The following is a 15,880-nucleotide window of genomic DNA, read 5'->3' as shown; positions in this document are numbered from 1 at the left end:
GGCGCCGGGCCTTCACGATGAATCCGCGGGAACCGTGGAAGGCCGGGTTCCATATTGAGACCTAAGCGGGTTTTGTATGTGTATAATCCACAGTATAGCCTTAGAGCCCGTGTTCCCCGGCATACTTCTGCCTGTCCAAGAGGGTTATAATCACCTCCAGTTTCTCTATATACACCTAAACGGATGCTATATGTATATTTGCTTCCGAAAACTCCTTCGGGAAGGATGGGGCTTCCGCAGTGTCCCTGTTCCAAGTGGAGCGGGTACGTTTTCCCAGTGTTATCCAATCTTACTCAGTAAGGTAGTGCTTTGAAAAATGGTGAGTGGAACTACTTGTCCCGAGCCCCGGCCTACACCAGATAGGGCGCAGGCGGCTCACACAGGGCACTGGAAGGGGCAGCACCATGGCGTTTTGGTAGAGATCCCAATTTGTCGGTCACGACGTGACTCGTAGTGACCGACTGAAAGGGAACGTCTCGGTTACGTATGGTAACCCTCGTTCCCTGAAGGAGGGAACGGAGACGTCACGTCCCGTCGCCACGGTTGCTGTACCACCGCTGAGCCGCCGGGTCACCGGCTCGGCTCCTCAGCGAAAACCTGGTATGCATTGCACCTGCTGCCTTATTATACTCATGCTGTGATCCGCGGCAGCTGGATGCAATAATTGCATGCTAATGTGCATTGGCTCGTTTAGTTTACACTCGAAGTAGATTGGTCTATCGAAGAGTTCTCGGCATGAAAGACCCTATTTGTGTGCTGCTTCTTTTCTCTCCAATAGGGTAGGAAGTTAAATTAAATGCAATGTGGAGGATGTTAACTGTGACAAGATGATTGACAGGCCAGTTTACAGAGACAGGGTGCATGTATCTATGCGACAGAGCGTCCATTAAAGTTGTGTGATGTGTATGTCCCAAAGCTTGCCTACTCTTCTACTACACACACAAAGTGTGTACTTTTTCTTCACCAAAAGAGTACATACTTTAAGGGCGTAGTATAAGTAGGGTCGCCGTGATTTTGCCAAGTAAGACATGTTCCTGGATCAACATCTTTGTTCATCTTGGATCAACATTACTGTCAAAAAATATAGACTAAACCCAATCCCTACCCCTAAACCTAACCCTACCCATAATTTATTCCTAAAATCAGTGTGAAATGATAGCTGATTAACAAGGGTGTAGAAGCACCTAACCCTGATCTTAAGCCTAAAACAGATATTTCCTGAAAAGGTATCTCTCAATTCTGATTGGTTAATTGGAATGTTGTTCCAGGATCAACAAGGATGTTGATCCAGGAACATGTTGTACTTGGTGAAATCACGGTCACCGTATAAGTAGGCACATTGAGACGCAGCACTAGTCTTTAATTCAATCCATACAAAGGGTAATCCACACAAGGAACGGCTAGAGACACACGTACATGACGAACGGCTAGAGACACACGTATGACGTTTAAGACCCGACAAACACAGACTGAACAGACTGGGGCTTAAATACACAGGTAAATGAGGGACTAATGAGAAGATACACCTGTCCTGAACCAAATGACATAATGAACGTGAGACAGAAAATAGGTCACACTGAGCACATGGGGCAAGAAAACACGACAACAAAACGTCCATACTGGTGACAATTACGATTACATTGCAAGCATATGTAATTCGTAGGCTATACCAGAAGATACATTAATGAGTAAAATAATCGTAGCGTTTTCGTACCAGGGATTAAAACAATGAATAAATAACAAATCTGAATAAGTAAGTAAGCCAGATGATGTACTGTATATGATAAGCTGCGAAGGACATAGGCCTACTCTTTCACAAAAAATGTGCGCTGCTGTAAAATTAAGCGGGAGAAGTTTAGCCTATGCATTCCCGCCATATATCCCACCAACGTGACAGCACCACAACAACACTTTTTTATTAGGCTACAACAAAATGACAACTTTGCTCCACAACTTGAGATGCTGTAACATTTGTATTAGCAATATTCTTCCCCGCGAACTGATTAGAAAAGTAGTACAAAACCACGCTTAACAAAAGATCTAACATGTCCCACGTGACCGGATGTAATCGACAACCACGACGTACAGCAAACTGCAAGGACGTGAGAATAATGTACTTTTATATTTGCATATTTTCAACACTGTTTAAAATTCAGTATACATTATATACCTTACTGTAGTATGCAGTAAAGCTATGTTAGCATTTGATTTTGCACTCAGCTCAGAGGAATATACTGTGTTTGTCCTTGGGTTTCACCAACAACCTTGTTTGAAGTCCTGTAATCCAATGTCGTTTGGCCTAAGGGCAGTTCAGCTAAAGCAAATAACAAACTAAATTAATTTATAAGCAAATACGTTACATATTCCAAAAACAATATTGATTATAAAACTGAAGCTCATATTAATATTGTCTTGTTGCCTTCATTCCCTGAGCATAGGGGAAATGAGAGTACATGAGAGTTTTTGGTGTGTGTGTGTGTGTGTTTCTTTCAGTGTTAGATTAGATTTATTCATAGTAAAAGGATAGTGTTTGGCTTCTTTCAGTGGTCTTGTCAATAGCAGTCCTGTGAGTCATTGCTCTGGCTCCCGGGTTGAAACCACACCCTTATCCTTAACATTTGAATTCCGCATTGCCAGTGCCATAATCATACTTACAAAGAAACGAAACTCAGTCAAGTACTGCCAGTGCCAGCACATCCACAATCATGGAGGAAATAGCTCCAGCTCTTCATTCAAGTGGATCCACAGATGTCGAGTGTCATGCATGCGTTGGAAAGAAGCGCAAAGCCGAACAGACTTGTGTTGAGTGTGCATCATCATATTGTGAGCATCATCTTGTCGTGCATAACTCTTTGCACGTGGAAAAGAGGCACAGGCTTGTGGAGCCGAATGCAGTGTTGCAGGAGAACATCTGCCCTGATCATGGCAAAATGCTGTTTGTGTACTGCCGCACAGACCAGCTGTGCATCTGCCACCTGTGCATTACTGATAAACACAGAGGTCATGATGTCATTCCAGTGGAAGAGGAAGTGGCCAATAAACAGGTCAGAAATGTGATTTGGAATGCAAAATATAATTCTTAGAAGTCTGGACCAGGACTCTGTGTTTAGTAGTGGTAGGCTGATGTTGGTTTTGCAGTGACTGTTACTATAACTGGAGAGCGACGTGACCAATGGGTGCTATAATGCAATATTTTTGTGATGGGTGTTTCAGAGATGGTGGTCCTATAGCTAAACAACAAAAAAAGCTACATCTATTGGATATTTCTCTTAACTTTCCCCTTAGAAATGAATAGTATTGGTTAGCCTATTGGTTTCCCTGAATTCCAAGGATTAAACCACACCCAGAATATTTGAATGAATTCAGAAAGAAATAGAAATTGTAATGTTTAAAAACTGCGTAATACAGTAAGAACAGTAATATTGTAAAATATTATTACAATTTTAAAAAATCTGTAATATATATATATTTGAACATGCAATTTAATATCTTATATTTTAAAACGTAATTTATTCCTGTGATGGCAAAGCTGAATATTCAGCAGCCATTCCTCCAGTCTTCAGTGTCATATAATCTCTCAGAAATCATTCTAGTATGCTGTTTTGGTGCTCAAGAAACATTTATTTTTTATTATTATCAATGGCAAAAACAGTTGTGCTGCTGTATTTTATGTTTTTAATTGTTTTGAAACTCCTAATAATTATATAGGCTAATGCAATTGAATTATAACTATACTGAGATAAACATATATTTTTACTGAAGATTTTCTTGAAGATTTTTTTTAGATTTTGGAATTTGACAGTCAGACATGTTTACTGACTGAGGCTGATCATCCAAAAATGGCCAGATACCATTACCAGTGGTTAGCACACATGCTCGACACATTGCTTATGTGGGTGGAATGAATCTGAGTCTGGCCCATGTCATTTTTTTCTGTACTATCAGTGCCAATAAAAGGCTTAAAAACACTAGAATTTGTACTGAGTTGAGATGCAACTGAACTAAACTAATCTTTTTAAGATTAAGTTGGGGGAGTTGCAGAAGCAGACCGTTGACATTATTGAAGCTAAGGAGAAAGATGTGCAAGAGCTGAGACAAGCTGTAGAGCTTTTCAAGGTTAGAGGGCATTTATCTTTGCTTTGAAACTGTAACTGTCTTTATTTTTAATGGTATTGTATTGCTTGCATAGCTAAAGACATCCACTCTGCTCCCTCTTCATTCTTAGGCTTCAGAAATTAAGGCACTGGAGAAGAATGAGAAGAACTTCATTGAGCTGATCCAGTCTATGAAGGACAATCAAAGCAAAGTGACAGAGCTGATTCAAGGACAGACAAAGTCTGCAGTGAACGAAGCGGAGGGATTCATAAAGACTCTACAGCAGGAGATCAGTAATATGAGGACCTTAGATGCTGATCTACAACGCCTGCAGCTGCTCTCTCATACAAACACTGATGTTCGATTTCTAGAGGTACAGTGATTGAAAATGGCTGTGAAACAGAAATGAATGCCTGTTGAATTGTCTTGTAAAATCTTCAGGTAAAAGTTCAAGTCACATTCAAGGTGTGTTTTCTCTCTCTACAGAGCGCTGTGTCTCTGCCCTCACTGACTGAGTATAAAAAAACATTCGTCTTCCTTGTGCATCCGTACAATTCTTTTGAGCGTGATTCCATGGCGGTTAATGAACTAATAGAAAAGCTAAACACGACCAGCAAGTTGAGTTTATTCATGATTTCCAGAAAAGGTTAGTAGAAGTTTTCATTTAAATATATTTCATGATTATATTATGGGTACTTCTCAGTTGAAAGGCTGCATTCTAGTGTTTAATGCTGAGAAGAACTCTAGCCTGGAAGCCTCAGAAGAACACAGCCTCACTAGTAATCAGCCTTTCAATTAAAGGATTAGTTCACTTCCAGGATAAAAATTTCCTGATAATTTACTCATCCCCATGTCACCCAAGATGTTCATGTTTTCTTTCTTCAGTTGCAAAGAAATTACGTTTTTTTGAGGAAAACATTCCAGGATTTTTCTCCATACAGTGGACTTCAGTGGCAGCCAACGGGCTTCAAAGGGCTCTATAACGATCCCAGCCGAGGAATAAGGGTCTTATCTAGGGAAATGATCAGTCATTTTCTAAATTAGTTTTTTTAATTTTTATTAGAAAATGACCTATCGTTTCACTAGATAAGACCCTTATTCCTCGGCTGGGATCGTTATAGAGCTCTTTGAAGCTGCATTAAAACTGCAATTTGGACCTTCAACCCACTGGCTGCCATTGAAGTCCACTAAATGGAGAAAAATAATTGCTTAATTGCTTTTTTGACTGAAGAAAGAAAGACATGAACATCTTGGATGACAAGAGGGTGAATACATTATCAGGAAATTTTTATTATGGAAGTCAAATAATCCTTTAAGAAGTACCCTATGTCTGCAAATCACCTTATCTATTTTTCTTTGCAGTGAGAAACACTAGAATCGTAAGATCACCACCACCACAGACACGAGAGGAGTTTCTACAGTGTAAGTTTCCAATAGAACTGATCACGCAAAAGCATTTATTTTCTGATTGTCAAGTAATGCAGCATAGTCCTTTATGTTTGGTGTACTAATATCGTATCTTTTCATATGTCCATCTATCTATCTCAGATGCATCAAAACTCACTTTTAATACCAACTCAGCACATGAAAGTCTAATCTTGAGGAATGAGAACAAAGAGGTGAAGGCCTCTCACCTGCTTCAGGACTATGCTGAACACACTCAGAGATTTAACTGCAGGGCACAGATCCTGTGCAACAAAGGTCTGAGAGGGTCCCCTAAATATTGGGAAGTAGAGATTGGCGGGGGCACTTGGGTCTGCATTGCTGTGTCCTACCAAGGTATCCGTAGAAAAGGCAAGCAGCGTACACTCTTTGGGAGAAATGCCCAGTCATGGGGACTACGCTGTAAACGTGTCCATATAGAATTTTGGCATGACAATAAGACAACATTTTCGAAGTTTCAATCATATGGCTCCAAAATAGGAGTGTATTTGGACTACAGGGCTGGAATCTTGGCATTTTACAATGTGTCTGACAACATGAGTCTCATTTATAAGCACCAAACTGTTTTTAAAGAGCCTGTTTATCCTGGGTTCGGACTGGCTGGGAATGGTTCCTACGTGAGACTTTGCGATCCAGTGAAAAATGAGACCAAAACATCCCTTTCTTCTCCATTAATGTTTGGTAGTTTGTAAGTTGTAGTGTTTACACATGCAGCGGTCATGAAATGCATCTTATTCTCAAACTAATATGCAATCATTCATTAGGATTTGGAGGAAGGATGTGGTTCTTTTGCATGTAGACACGTGGTGGCAGCACTAGACACGTTTTGAATTCAGCCTTTTTATATCAGCACCTGTAATTATGAACAGCTCAAGTTTAGCCAAGAATAACCAAAGAGGAAAAAAATCCATGTTTTGTATTATATGAATCGTTGCATGTTTATTGAATGTTTGAGTTTATATACTGTTTTATAAACTATAGCAATATGCATAATCTCTATTTTTAACATCTGAATATTTATGAAATTATTGCACATCTCCTTATGCTAATGTTGCAAGTGCTTATCCATTTCACATCTGCTGATCTGAATGGAAATCTGTCGTCCTATCTAATCCTTCCGCCACATCCACATACTATGTCTGTTCCTGTTCCCACTATCTGTCTATATTTTATTTCTCCGTTATGCATTAGTCCGTCTCTCCTGTCATGCTCCCTTCAGGCTGCACTCTTCTACTATTCCAACAGTTATACCTACATGGTCTTTTTTTCTCCCTTAAACCACACACACGCACATCATCTCATTCAGCAGATATATACCGAGGCCCAGAGAGTTGGTCCAAGGGACAACACCAAAGCCAGTCGCCTTCTGCCCTTCCCCCTGCTACCCACCCTTCCAAACACAAAATCAGCCTAGGGGTAAGTGTAGGGCAGACACGGTTTCAACAGAGCAAGCAATGCCAGAGCAACAGAGAAGCGCAGGAAATGTGTGTAGAGGGAAGGATAGGCACTAATAGCGAACATCATAGAGAGAGAAAGTATGTCATGGTCCTCAGGGAGCCCATTTACAGTTCTGTCCAATCACAGACATAATTTTCTGCCTGTATTATCCTTTTATGAGTGACGGGGATTTTAAAATACTCTATTATGAAAGAAACCATTTCTCTCACTGCCAAGGACACTGACACTAGTCTCTATAAATACCCGTTTTTAAACACTGAGTCACCGTATAGACTCGAAACGCTAGGCACAAACACCTCCTAGCAATTACCCAGTAGGCAGACGCTGAGGTCTGTCATTCTTACTGCTAACAAGGTGCATGACTCTCTTGATGCTGTTGGAGTAAGTTGTTGTATAATACACAGTTTTCTCTCTCGCACTGATGTATTTCCTGTTGAATAAAGAGGTTTGGCTGGGACATATTAGATGGCTTGTCACTGTTTTTTTTTTAATTAATAGCCCTGTAGGCTAGTTGCAAGTGGTCTTGGGGGAGGGACTTATTCTAAAGAGCATTTGATTGGACAAAATTTGTACAGTGCAAGGTGAGTCATCAATATGTATGGTCTGCTTTCCCAAGCTAAAAGTGCTATTTTGCTAAAAGTGAATTTTGTCAACATTTAAGAGAACACTAGCATATTTATTACCCTCAAAGCTAACAGGTGTGCAAGAAAATCCACAGAACATTTCCTGCCTGATTTTCTACCTGTTATTATGGACCTATCTGGTGAACTTGATTTCACCAAGTCCAATCAACCAATGAGAATTGAGGGATAAGTTTACAGGAAATGTCAATTTTAGCCTTACAACCAGAGTTAGGTGCTTTTACACCCTTGTTATTCAACTATCATTTTCCTCTGATTTTAGGGATAAAGTAGGGGTAGGGATAGGGTTAGGTCTATGTTTTTGGACAAAAATGTTGATCCAGGAACATGTCTTACCTGGCAAAATCACGACGACCCTATCGAGCTAGCTAGCTATACACTGTAGTATACTTTTAAATGAATACTTATGGAAATAATTTACTTAAAGTAATTAAACATTTATATTGAAGAAGTTGCAATTTAGCACATTTCAAATGTATTATCTTTAAATTTAATATGACATAAACTTAAAATTATAATCAAGTACTTAACGTGCTTTAGCATGTTAGTAAACCATTCAAAATAAGCTTACTTCTTTAAAGCATGACAAAATATTATTAAAACATGGTGATTTATATTGTACTTTAAAGTAAAACTCTATCTATCTATCTATCTATCTATCTATCTATCTATCTATCATCTCATGCACGTCCATATATTATTAAGTCAAAAAGATGAAAGGACTTGAGTCATGTTCCCATCCAGGCACAAACCTTGCGTTTGCATTATTAATTCATCGCTTTACATACAGTAGATACATGCACACTTGTGTGTGAACTCCTCTCTCATGCCCTCCTCCTCCTCCCCTCGCTGGCTCTCTTCAGTATGATATGTTTATAGGCATTGGCTGAGAGAGAGCCAGCGTTATAGCTGCTCCTGCTTGATAAGGAAAGCACGAGGAGAGGGCGCTGTACGTCATGGCATCCAAAGACACCGTCGCGACTGCTTTTCTCACCGTGAGTCGGGAAATGACAGGTGATTAAATCCAATCGCTCTTTTTCTTCTTCCTATCCTACATTCGACACGCGCACCGTGGGATTTGTTAAGCGCGTCCCCGCTCGCTTTGTGTTTTAGTGGTTTGAAATCTTCACAGCGCTGAATGTTTGATAAGGTGGCAGATTTGTGGAGATGTAATGATTTCTCATACAGATTGCATTTGATTAACGGTAGAATCATTAATTTCGCGGGTGAGCATGTGTGCCATATGGTCGCTTTAATGACGGTCACTTCGTGTCCATCTTCAAAAGACTAAATTTGTGCAAATCGATCAGTTGGTTTCCTGTATGTGTGTGTGTGTGTGTGTCTGTTGCGTTCGCCTGCAGTGTGTAGGTAGTTGTGTGTGCGCGCGCGCGCATGATGCTGTTCTCTCTTTGATGTGTCTCAGATATGAGTTACTTTCAGTTCTTTAACACATTTGCGTATCGCTGCTGACGCAAGTTCACGGAGAGGCTGATACACTTCAGTCACATTCATCATGTGTGTCTTGGGCTGATGGAACACACACACTCATCACAGAGGCCGTCATCTTTGCGCACGGTGATGCGTCCTCACACTTACTGACACATACAATGACACACTGAACACACACTAGCAGTTTGACATTTGGAGCGCTCTCACTGTTAATTACCTTCTCACATTATTATCTTCCTTTGGTAATTAATCCCTATTACTAACCCAGTATTTACTGTCCTGCTCCCAAGCGCTTGCGCTCTCTATTTCAATTTCCATTTAGTGCACTGGGGGGGAAAAGCAATGCTAGAAATGATAACTTGTTAACTATATACCATATACTCTATCACACACACACATATGTGACCATGGACCACAAAACCAGTCATAAGGGTAAATTTTTTGGAAATTGACATTTATACATCATCTGAAAGCTGAATAAATACGCTTTCCATTGATGCATGGTTTGTTAGGACAGGACAATATTTGGTTGAGATACAACTATTTGAATATCTGGAATCTGAGGGTTAAAAAAAAAATCAAAATATTGAGAACATTGCCTTTAAAGCTGTCCAAATGAAGTTCTTAGCAATGCATATTACTAATAAACATTTTTTTTTTAATATATATTTACAGTAGGAAATTTACAAAATATCTTCATGGAACATGATCTTTACTTATTATCCTAATGATTTTTGGCATAAAAGAAAAATTGATAATTTATTTATTGTTGGCTATTGCTACAAATATACCCATGCTATGACTGGTTTTGTGGTCCAGGGTCACATATATAGACATATATAGTGTGAGACAACACATTATCTTATCGTAAAGTTTTTTTTATTGTCTTATAATTTACAGTGATATTGAGTATTTAACAAGGCAATACATATACTTTTATGGTAATATCAGGGTTGTCACTTTAATTTACAGGGCACAGGACCAAATTATTGGGACCAGTAAGCTAGGGGACCTTAATATGCCCCCATTGCTTTGTGCCCAGGACAGTGTTCCCATTTGTCTTTCCCTGTCAATGGCTCCGGGTAAAATATTTTAAAGTTTATAGCTTTTATAAGTATAATCAACTTATCATTTATGGGGAAAGTGGCATTCCCATAATTATTTGCGTGAAATTGTTTGAATTTATATTAAAAAAAATATATTATTTCTGGTATTAATTAGGCTATGTACATTACATTAGAGTGTTTAAGTTATTTAGTTCATGTTTATTGCATTATTCTGCCATTTGCGGTGTTTGTGATGATGTTTGTGTGAGTGACACTGTTCATTCTATTACTGGTCACTGGAGAGGCGAATTTTGATGAATTGTGAGTCATCATGTGGCCTTCCATTGTACCATCTGTATCATTATCAGCACTTTTGCAGTAATCTGCAGATTCTAATAGCTCAGATAGGATGGTGTATTAATATTATTTTCCTTTTGGAAAGCTGAAAAGTAAAAAATGGTGAACAGTCACGACTCACGACTAAAATATAGCCTAAACCTTCTCATACATACTGTAGAGTAAATTCAGATCAATTGAGCCGCTTTAGACAATAAACATCTCAATAGCAATATGCCTGAATTCATGCTATCTAAATTTTAACCTAAAATCTTGATGTGTTAAAAAGGTAAAATTACAAAAGAGCACAAATACAAATAAAACAATAAATTGGGAAAATGTTCAATCAGTCATCATCGAAATAAACCCACCTCAACACCAAGCTTATTTCATGGCTACCTGCTAAGTAAATATATAAATGCATGTAGATCATTGATTTGAGCTGCAATTATTGGATTATGTGAGAAGGAAGAGACCATAGAGTGACGCGAGAAACATGAAACTGGTGTAGTGTAGGATGAATATACATTTAAGTTATTACATGATAAATGTTTGACCGGTCATTTCAGAATGGCATGTAATCAGCTAAAGTAAACAGTCCAGAGTAAAATAAAAAAGGAACAATAAGCACATTTAACAAAAATGAAACATTAAAATGGCAACATTAATTGAAGATGAAAAATAAGACTAGATACAAAAATAATAGTTAGCAAAGGTTTAGTAATGGGGGAATAGTGGGCATGACAGATCACCTACCACCATATGAAGGACAGTGATTGAAGACGTTCTGTGCTGCTAGAAAACAGCAGCCTTTAGATTCCCCTAATAAAAAGGGGAGCAAAATCACAAATGTGTGATCTCTCTCTCCATCTCTCTTTCTCTCAGTCACCACTTCTTTCATCTGATCTAAATCTCACTCCATCACTTATTCCATTTGTTTTTTTTCTTTTTTCGTCTTCTCTTTCGCTCTTTCTTTGTGCACATTTACATATCCCTCCCTACCCCATTTACCCATTTATTTATCCCCCTGTGACTCGCTGTAATGGAAACATGTGCTCTAGTTTTGCCCTTTGCTGTTCTTAGTGTCTGTCAGAAAGCCTAGGATCCCGTGATTGGGTCTTACACAGATTAAAGTTGATTGCGACTGCATTAACTGTTTGTCTTGCTCTGATCCTTCTCTCCCTCTCTCTCTCCTCTGTTATTCCTTCTTCTGCTCGCTCTGCCTTTCTATTCCTTCTTGGAGTCTTTCCTCTTTATAAAAGTTTAAACTGCATATTCCAGGAATTAGATCACAAGTTTAAAATGTGATCGTTCGCACGTACATATACAGCAAGTGCGAAGCCAGATAAAAAGTATGACTTTCCTCATTTATTTTCTGCTTTTTAGCTTATGTACAGTATGCATGCAGAAAGACCACCTACACAAGTGGACATGGTGTAAAAATACAGCATATGGGTATAAAGCAGTCATTTTCTAACCCTGCGAGCAGTGAAAATATGTCTGAGATAGATAGAGTGCTTCCCCTGCCATTAATGCATCGCCTTTCTATTTTGCAGAGAGCATCAGACGAGTTATCGACAAGACATCAACCAAGTTGATGAGAGCTATCAAAGTTGAGAACAAGAGTGGCAAATCAGAAGATCGGATTCTGGTAAGGCACTGCATTTAACTTCCATATTTAACTGCATTAACTATCCATATGTCCTTAAAAGTTCAGTTGACGCAAATTAAAATTGTGTTGTCCATCAGGTTGTTCCAAATTTCCCAAAATTTCAGTATATTTGATTATGTATGTGTGATAAATTTTTGGACATGTGTCATGTACGTATATATCCATCATAAAATATATATATTTATGTTCTAAATAACAGCATATATCATCATATAGGTTTTATTAAGGTCTACATATAAACATTTATCAGGTATCATATATGGCAATATCACTCTTGATAATTGATATAGGGCAATATATATGTGTGTTGTATATTACATTTCAGTATAATTCTTTATTTTACATGTAATTACAAAAGAGACCTGAAGCTTTCAGGGCTCAAAAAAAAAAAAAGAAAAAAAAAAAGAATGCAAAACCACCATAAAAGAGCCACAGAGATTTTTCTTCTTTCAAAGTCATAAATAGACTGAAATGCATGCAAGGTAATTTTAAGAAATTTAAAAAGTCCTTCACTGATGATGTTCACTTCTGGTTAGCTGTGACTGGATCATTGAGTCAGTGTGTTGAACTCAAAAACTGAATTAGTTTGATTCGTGAATGACACATTCAGACCATTCAGCTCTTGACTGAAGCAGCCTGGTGTTTACTGCAGGCTTAAAGCTTCAGTCCCTGTTCTGAAACAGTGTTCCACTAAAGAAAGTCATCCAGGTTTGGAACAACATGAGGATGAGTTTTGAAATTATGTAAACATTTAATTTTCTTTTTTTTTTTGAGTGAAGTAGTCCTTTAAAAACCCATCAGCATTGGTTAAACGTGTGCATCCACTCTGTGCCTTTATTTTGTGCTTCTATTATGCAGCAGTAACAAAAACAATGAGACTAAGACTTTAACCTTTCCTCTGTAATGGGGTGTGCAGTGTTTACTGCCTGCTGGTTGGGCTGTTTTTGCCAAGTCCATTTGGAGAATGGGCAGTGGAATCAATGATAAAAGCAATGTACGTGTGATGGTGCGCACACACAAACAGAAATCGCTGGAGACCGGACCCCTGCTGAGCTGTGAGCATTACTGCGGCCATTGAGTCTCGGTGGGTCTGAGGGACCGACCGACTCTATAGGGAGTGTGTGCGAGATGGAGGATGGTGAGAGAAGAGGTGGCATACGAATCCCAGTGTGTGTGTGTGTGTGATAGTCACTTCAAGACCATTGAAAGCAGCTGGAGACTTGAAATGCCAGGGTTTGGAGCCACAAAAGCTAAATTAATCATCCAGATTGGTTTCAAACACACACACATACAGAGTGAAGGAGGTGACTGAGGTGAGGAATCAAACTAATTTCCTGCTGAGTGTCAATGGACTGTTGTTGACACAAACCCTGAGAGATCTTCCTTTTCTACGCTTGATATCAAAACAATTTTGACTTAGATATTGCTAGTAAATTTCACAAATAATTACAAAGAATTGGAAACTAACAGTGAATTAACTGTGACATTTTGAAGTAGAATAACTGAAATAGTATTTTCTTGTAAAATGTATTCAGATTATCTTGTTTTATCTTATTTTATTAAATACCCCCTGTGGTGAAAATCTATTTTTAACACTGTTTGTCTGGTGTTTTTAATATGCTTCAAGACAAAATTGGTTAACACCACTGCTCAGCATGTTCCCTTTAAAGCTGCAGTGTAGCAAAACAGTCTCTAAAAATGTGGTTTGAAACCAACCCTGTTTCTACTGTCGCAAACATTTCACCAAGCTCGTCAACTGGGATAGGATTTTCATATCACTAGCAAATAATTTCTACCTAAGGTTGCTGATTTTCAGAAGGTAACTCTCTGAGATGGTGAACAGGAACATGGTTTGTGTTAGATTAGCTACACGTTATTTGCTGTTCAATAACATAGTTACTCCATGATATTAGTTACCGTTACGTGTCTGATGATGTAGAGAGCGATACATAAAATGCACTGCTATTGTGATACATTGACTTGTAGATGACGTCTTCTTCAGAATCAGTTTGTGGTTCAAATATGTATGACTACATTAATCCATTATTGCTACTTGCCATTGTGTAGTGTTTATTGCTTCTATTAACCAAGTGAAAGTGGAGCAGGTTTTCTGAGCTGGTGTGATTGAGTGGAGGTGGGGACTAATTTGCATGCTCATGGTTCCGTGTATAATAAATGAGGTAAGGGTGTAGAGTTATATATTTAAGCCATTATAAGGCATGAAGAAATGATTTTCAGAGTTAAAATGTTTAAGTATGTCATTTTCATCATCAAAGATAAGTTTAAAGTGATAAAATTAGTGACTGCAGGGGGACTTAAAAGGAAAAAAATGAAAGGAAAGTCCACCCAAATGAAAGTTCAGTCAGTACTCAGCCACATATCATTTGGCACCTGTGGAACACAGTAAGAAAAGTTTAGCAGAATGTTCTTGCTGCTCTTTTCTATTCAATAAAAGTGAATACTGACTACAGTACAAACAAATAAACTGAATTTTCATTTTTGGGTGAACTATTCCTTTAATGTCACCCCTCCTGCCAATCTGCCTTTGTTTCTCTTCCTCTTTCTGACTCTGTCTATTTATATTAGCATCTTCTTCACCCTTCCCCCTCTCCGCTGTGTCTTAGACAGCTCTTTTTTCTTTCTCTGTCATTGTTCTGTTCTTCACATTATATGCTTTACTCAGGCTCGCTTCTCTGTTCTGTCAGATTGATGTCAAGTGTGTATTTTCAGTAGTTTAATGTGCTTATGATTGTGGATGGTTAGAAATTGTGCCCAAAGAGCAAAGCAAATTTAAATGTAGGTCCGACACTATGACGAGAGCTTGGGGGTATACAAAAACACACACACACACTTACATCCAGTGTAGAGATATTTGCTTGTGGTCTGTCACTCGCTGCTCCTTTACCCAGGGGTTTTGTGTGTGTGTGTGTGTGTGTGTGTGTGTGTGTGTGTGTGTGTGTGTGTGTGTGTGTGTGTGTGTGTGTGGTGGGATGCCAACTGTACCAGCTTACAAAACACACCCTCATCTGCACATCAATCCACACACACACACACACACATCTCTGGCCCCGATACAGCTGTGTAGAGCACTCAGCAAGACATCAGCTCAAGCCTTGGGGCACGGCACTAAAAAATATCGTTCAAACACACTTTTTCGTACACGTTCACTTAGAGATCACACAGTCTTATTTGCGCACACACATACAGAATATATATTTTGTGGGCCCACAGCAGAGAGCGATGGTGTGATGTTGGAAGAGGGGATGGGATAAGAGCTGGGCTTGGTGAACAAGAACACACCAGGGAGAGGCTCGCGAGAGGGGGCAATGGAGAGAGAGAGCTAGAGAGGGGGTGGGCAGCAGAGGAGATTGCTTGTTTTGAAGCCCCAAATGTCGCCTTTTCTTCCCCTTCAATTATTTATCTCGGTCTGTCGCTTCAGTTTTTCCTCTCCTGTGGAATAATAGGCCAATTAAAGGCTGTGATCGCCACAGTGAGTGACGTGAAGACTTCCTCAGATCCAGCCGTCTGCACCACCACCCTGTCTGCTGGACCGTACTCATGCGGAACGGTTCCTAGCTGCAATGACTGGCTTAGTGGCATGCTTAAATTCAGACACAGTGATTTTATTTGGATATTTCTCACAAGATTTTGTTGTTTTGAAGTATATGACTGTTATTGGGCAGTTGACAGCACTGGTGGTGTCTTGCAGTGCGACTTGCAATTCATCTAAAACTACTTAT

At 39.1% G+C, this 15,880-nt stretch overlaps 2 protein-coding genes across 2 annotated transcripts in view; both read left to right on the top strand.

Annotated features, from left to right (window-relative positions):
* Window positions 1-2,045: 2,045 nt before the first annotated feature.
* Window positions 2,046-7,450, top strand: LOC107668916 (tripartite motif-containing protein 16-like). Its single transcript, XM_016460974.1, has 7 exons — window positions 2,046-2,102; window positions 2,673-3,044; window positions 4,021-4,116; window positions 4,226-4,468; window positions 4,582-4,741; window positions 5,458-5,517; window positions 5,644-7,450. Exons 1-7 carry the CDS (start codon window positions 2,046-2,048, stop codon window positions 6,228-6,230), a joined length of 1,575 nt encoding a protein of 524 aa, XP_016316460.1. The 3' UTR covers window positions 6,231-7,450.
* Window positions 7,451-8,512: 1,062 nt separating this feature from the next.
* Window positions 8,513-15,880, top strand: part of LOC107668915 (leucine-rich repeat-containing protein 16B-like) — a 65,357-nt gene continuing 57,989 nt past the window's right edge. The window contains 2 exon segments of the mRNA XM_016460973.1: window positions 8,513-8,651; window positions 12,025-12,119. Of these exon segments, the coding sequence (XP_016316459.1) occupies window positions 8,594-8,651; window positions 12,025-12,119 (153 nt within the window). The 5' untranslated portion in view covers window positions 8,513-8,593.

Source organism: Sinocyclocheilus anshuiensis, unplaced genomic scaffold, assembly GCF_001515605.1.
Source record: "Sinocyclocheilus anshuiensis isolate Anshui unplaced genomic scaffold, SAMN03320099.WGS_v1.1 scaffold4, whole genome shotgun sequence".
NCBI lineage: Eukaryota > Metazoa > Chordata > Actinopteri > Cypriniformes > Cyprinidae > Sinocyclocheilus > Sinocyclocheilus anshuiensis.
This window is presented reverse-complemented; position numbering and strand designations above follow the sequence as displayed.

What these genes read in the sequence shown, in the direction of transcription:
- LOC107668916 (XM_016460974.1), top strand. Translation starts at nt 2,046, where the DNA reads ATGTCCCACGTGACCGGATGTAATCGACAACCACGACGTACAGCAAAC. An exon ending in GTACAGCAAACTGCAAGGAC is followed by an intron (nt 2,103 to 2,672) that starts GTGAGAATAATG and finishes AACGAAACTCAG; the next exon opens with TCAAGTACTGCCAGTGCCAG. An exon ending in ACGAGAGGAGTTTCTACAGT is followed by an intron (nt 5,518 to 5,643) that starts GTAAGTTTCCAA and finishes TATCTATCTCAG; the next exon opens with ATGCATCAAAACTCACTTTT.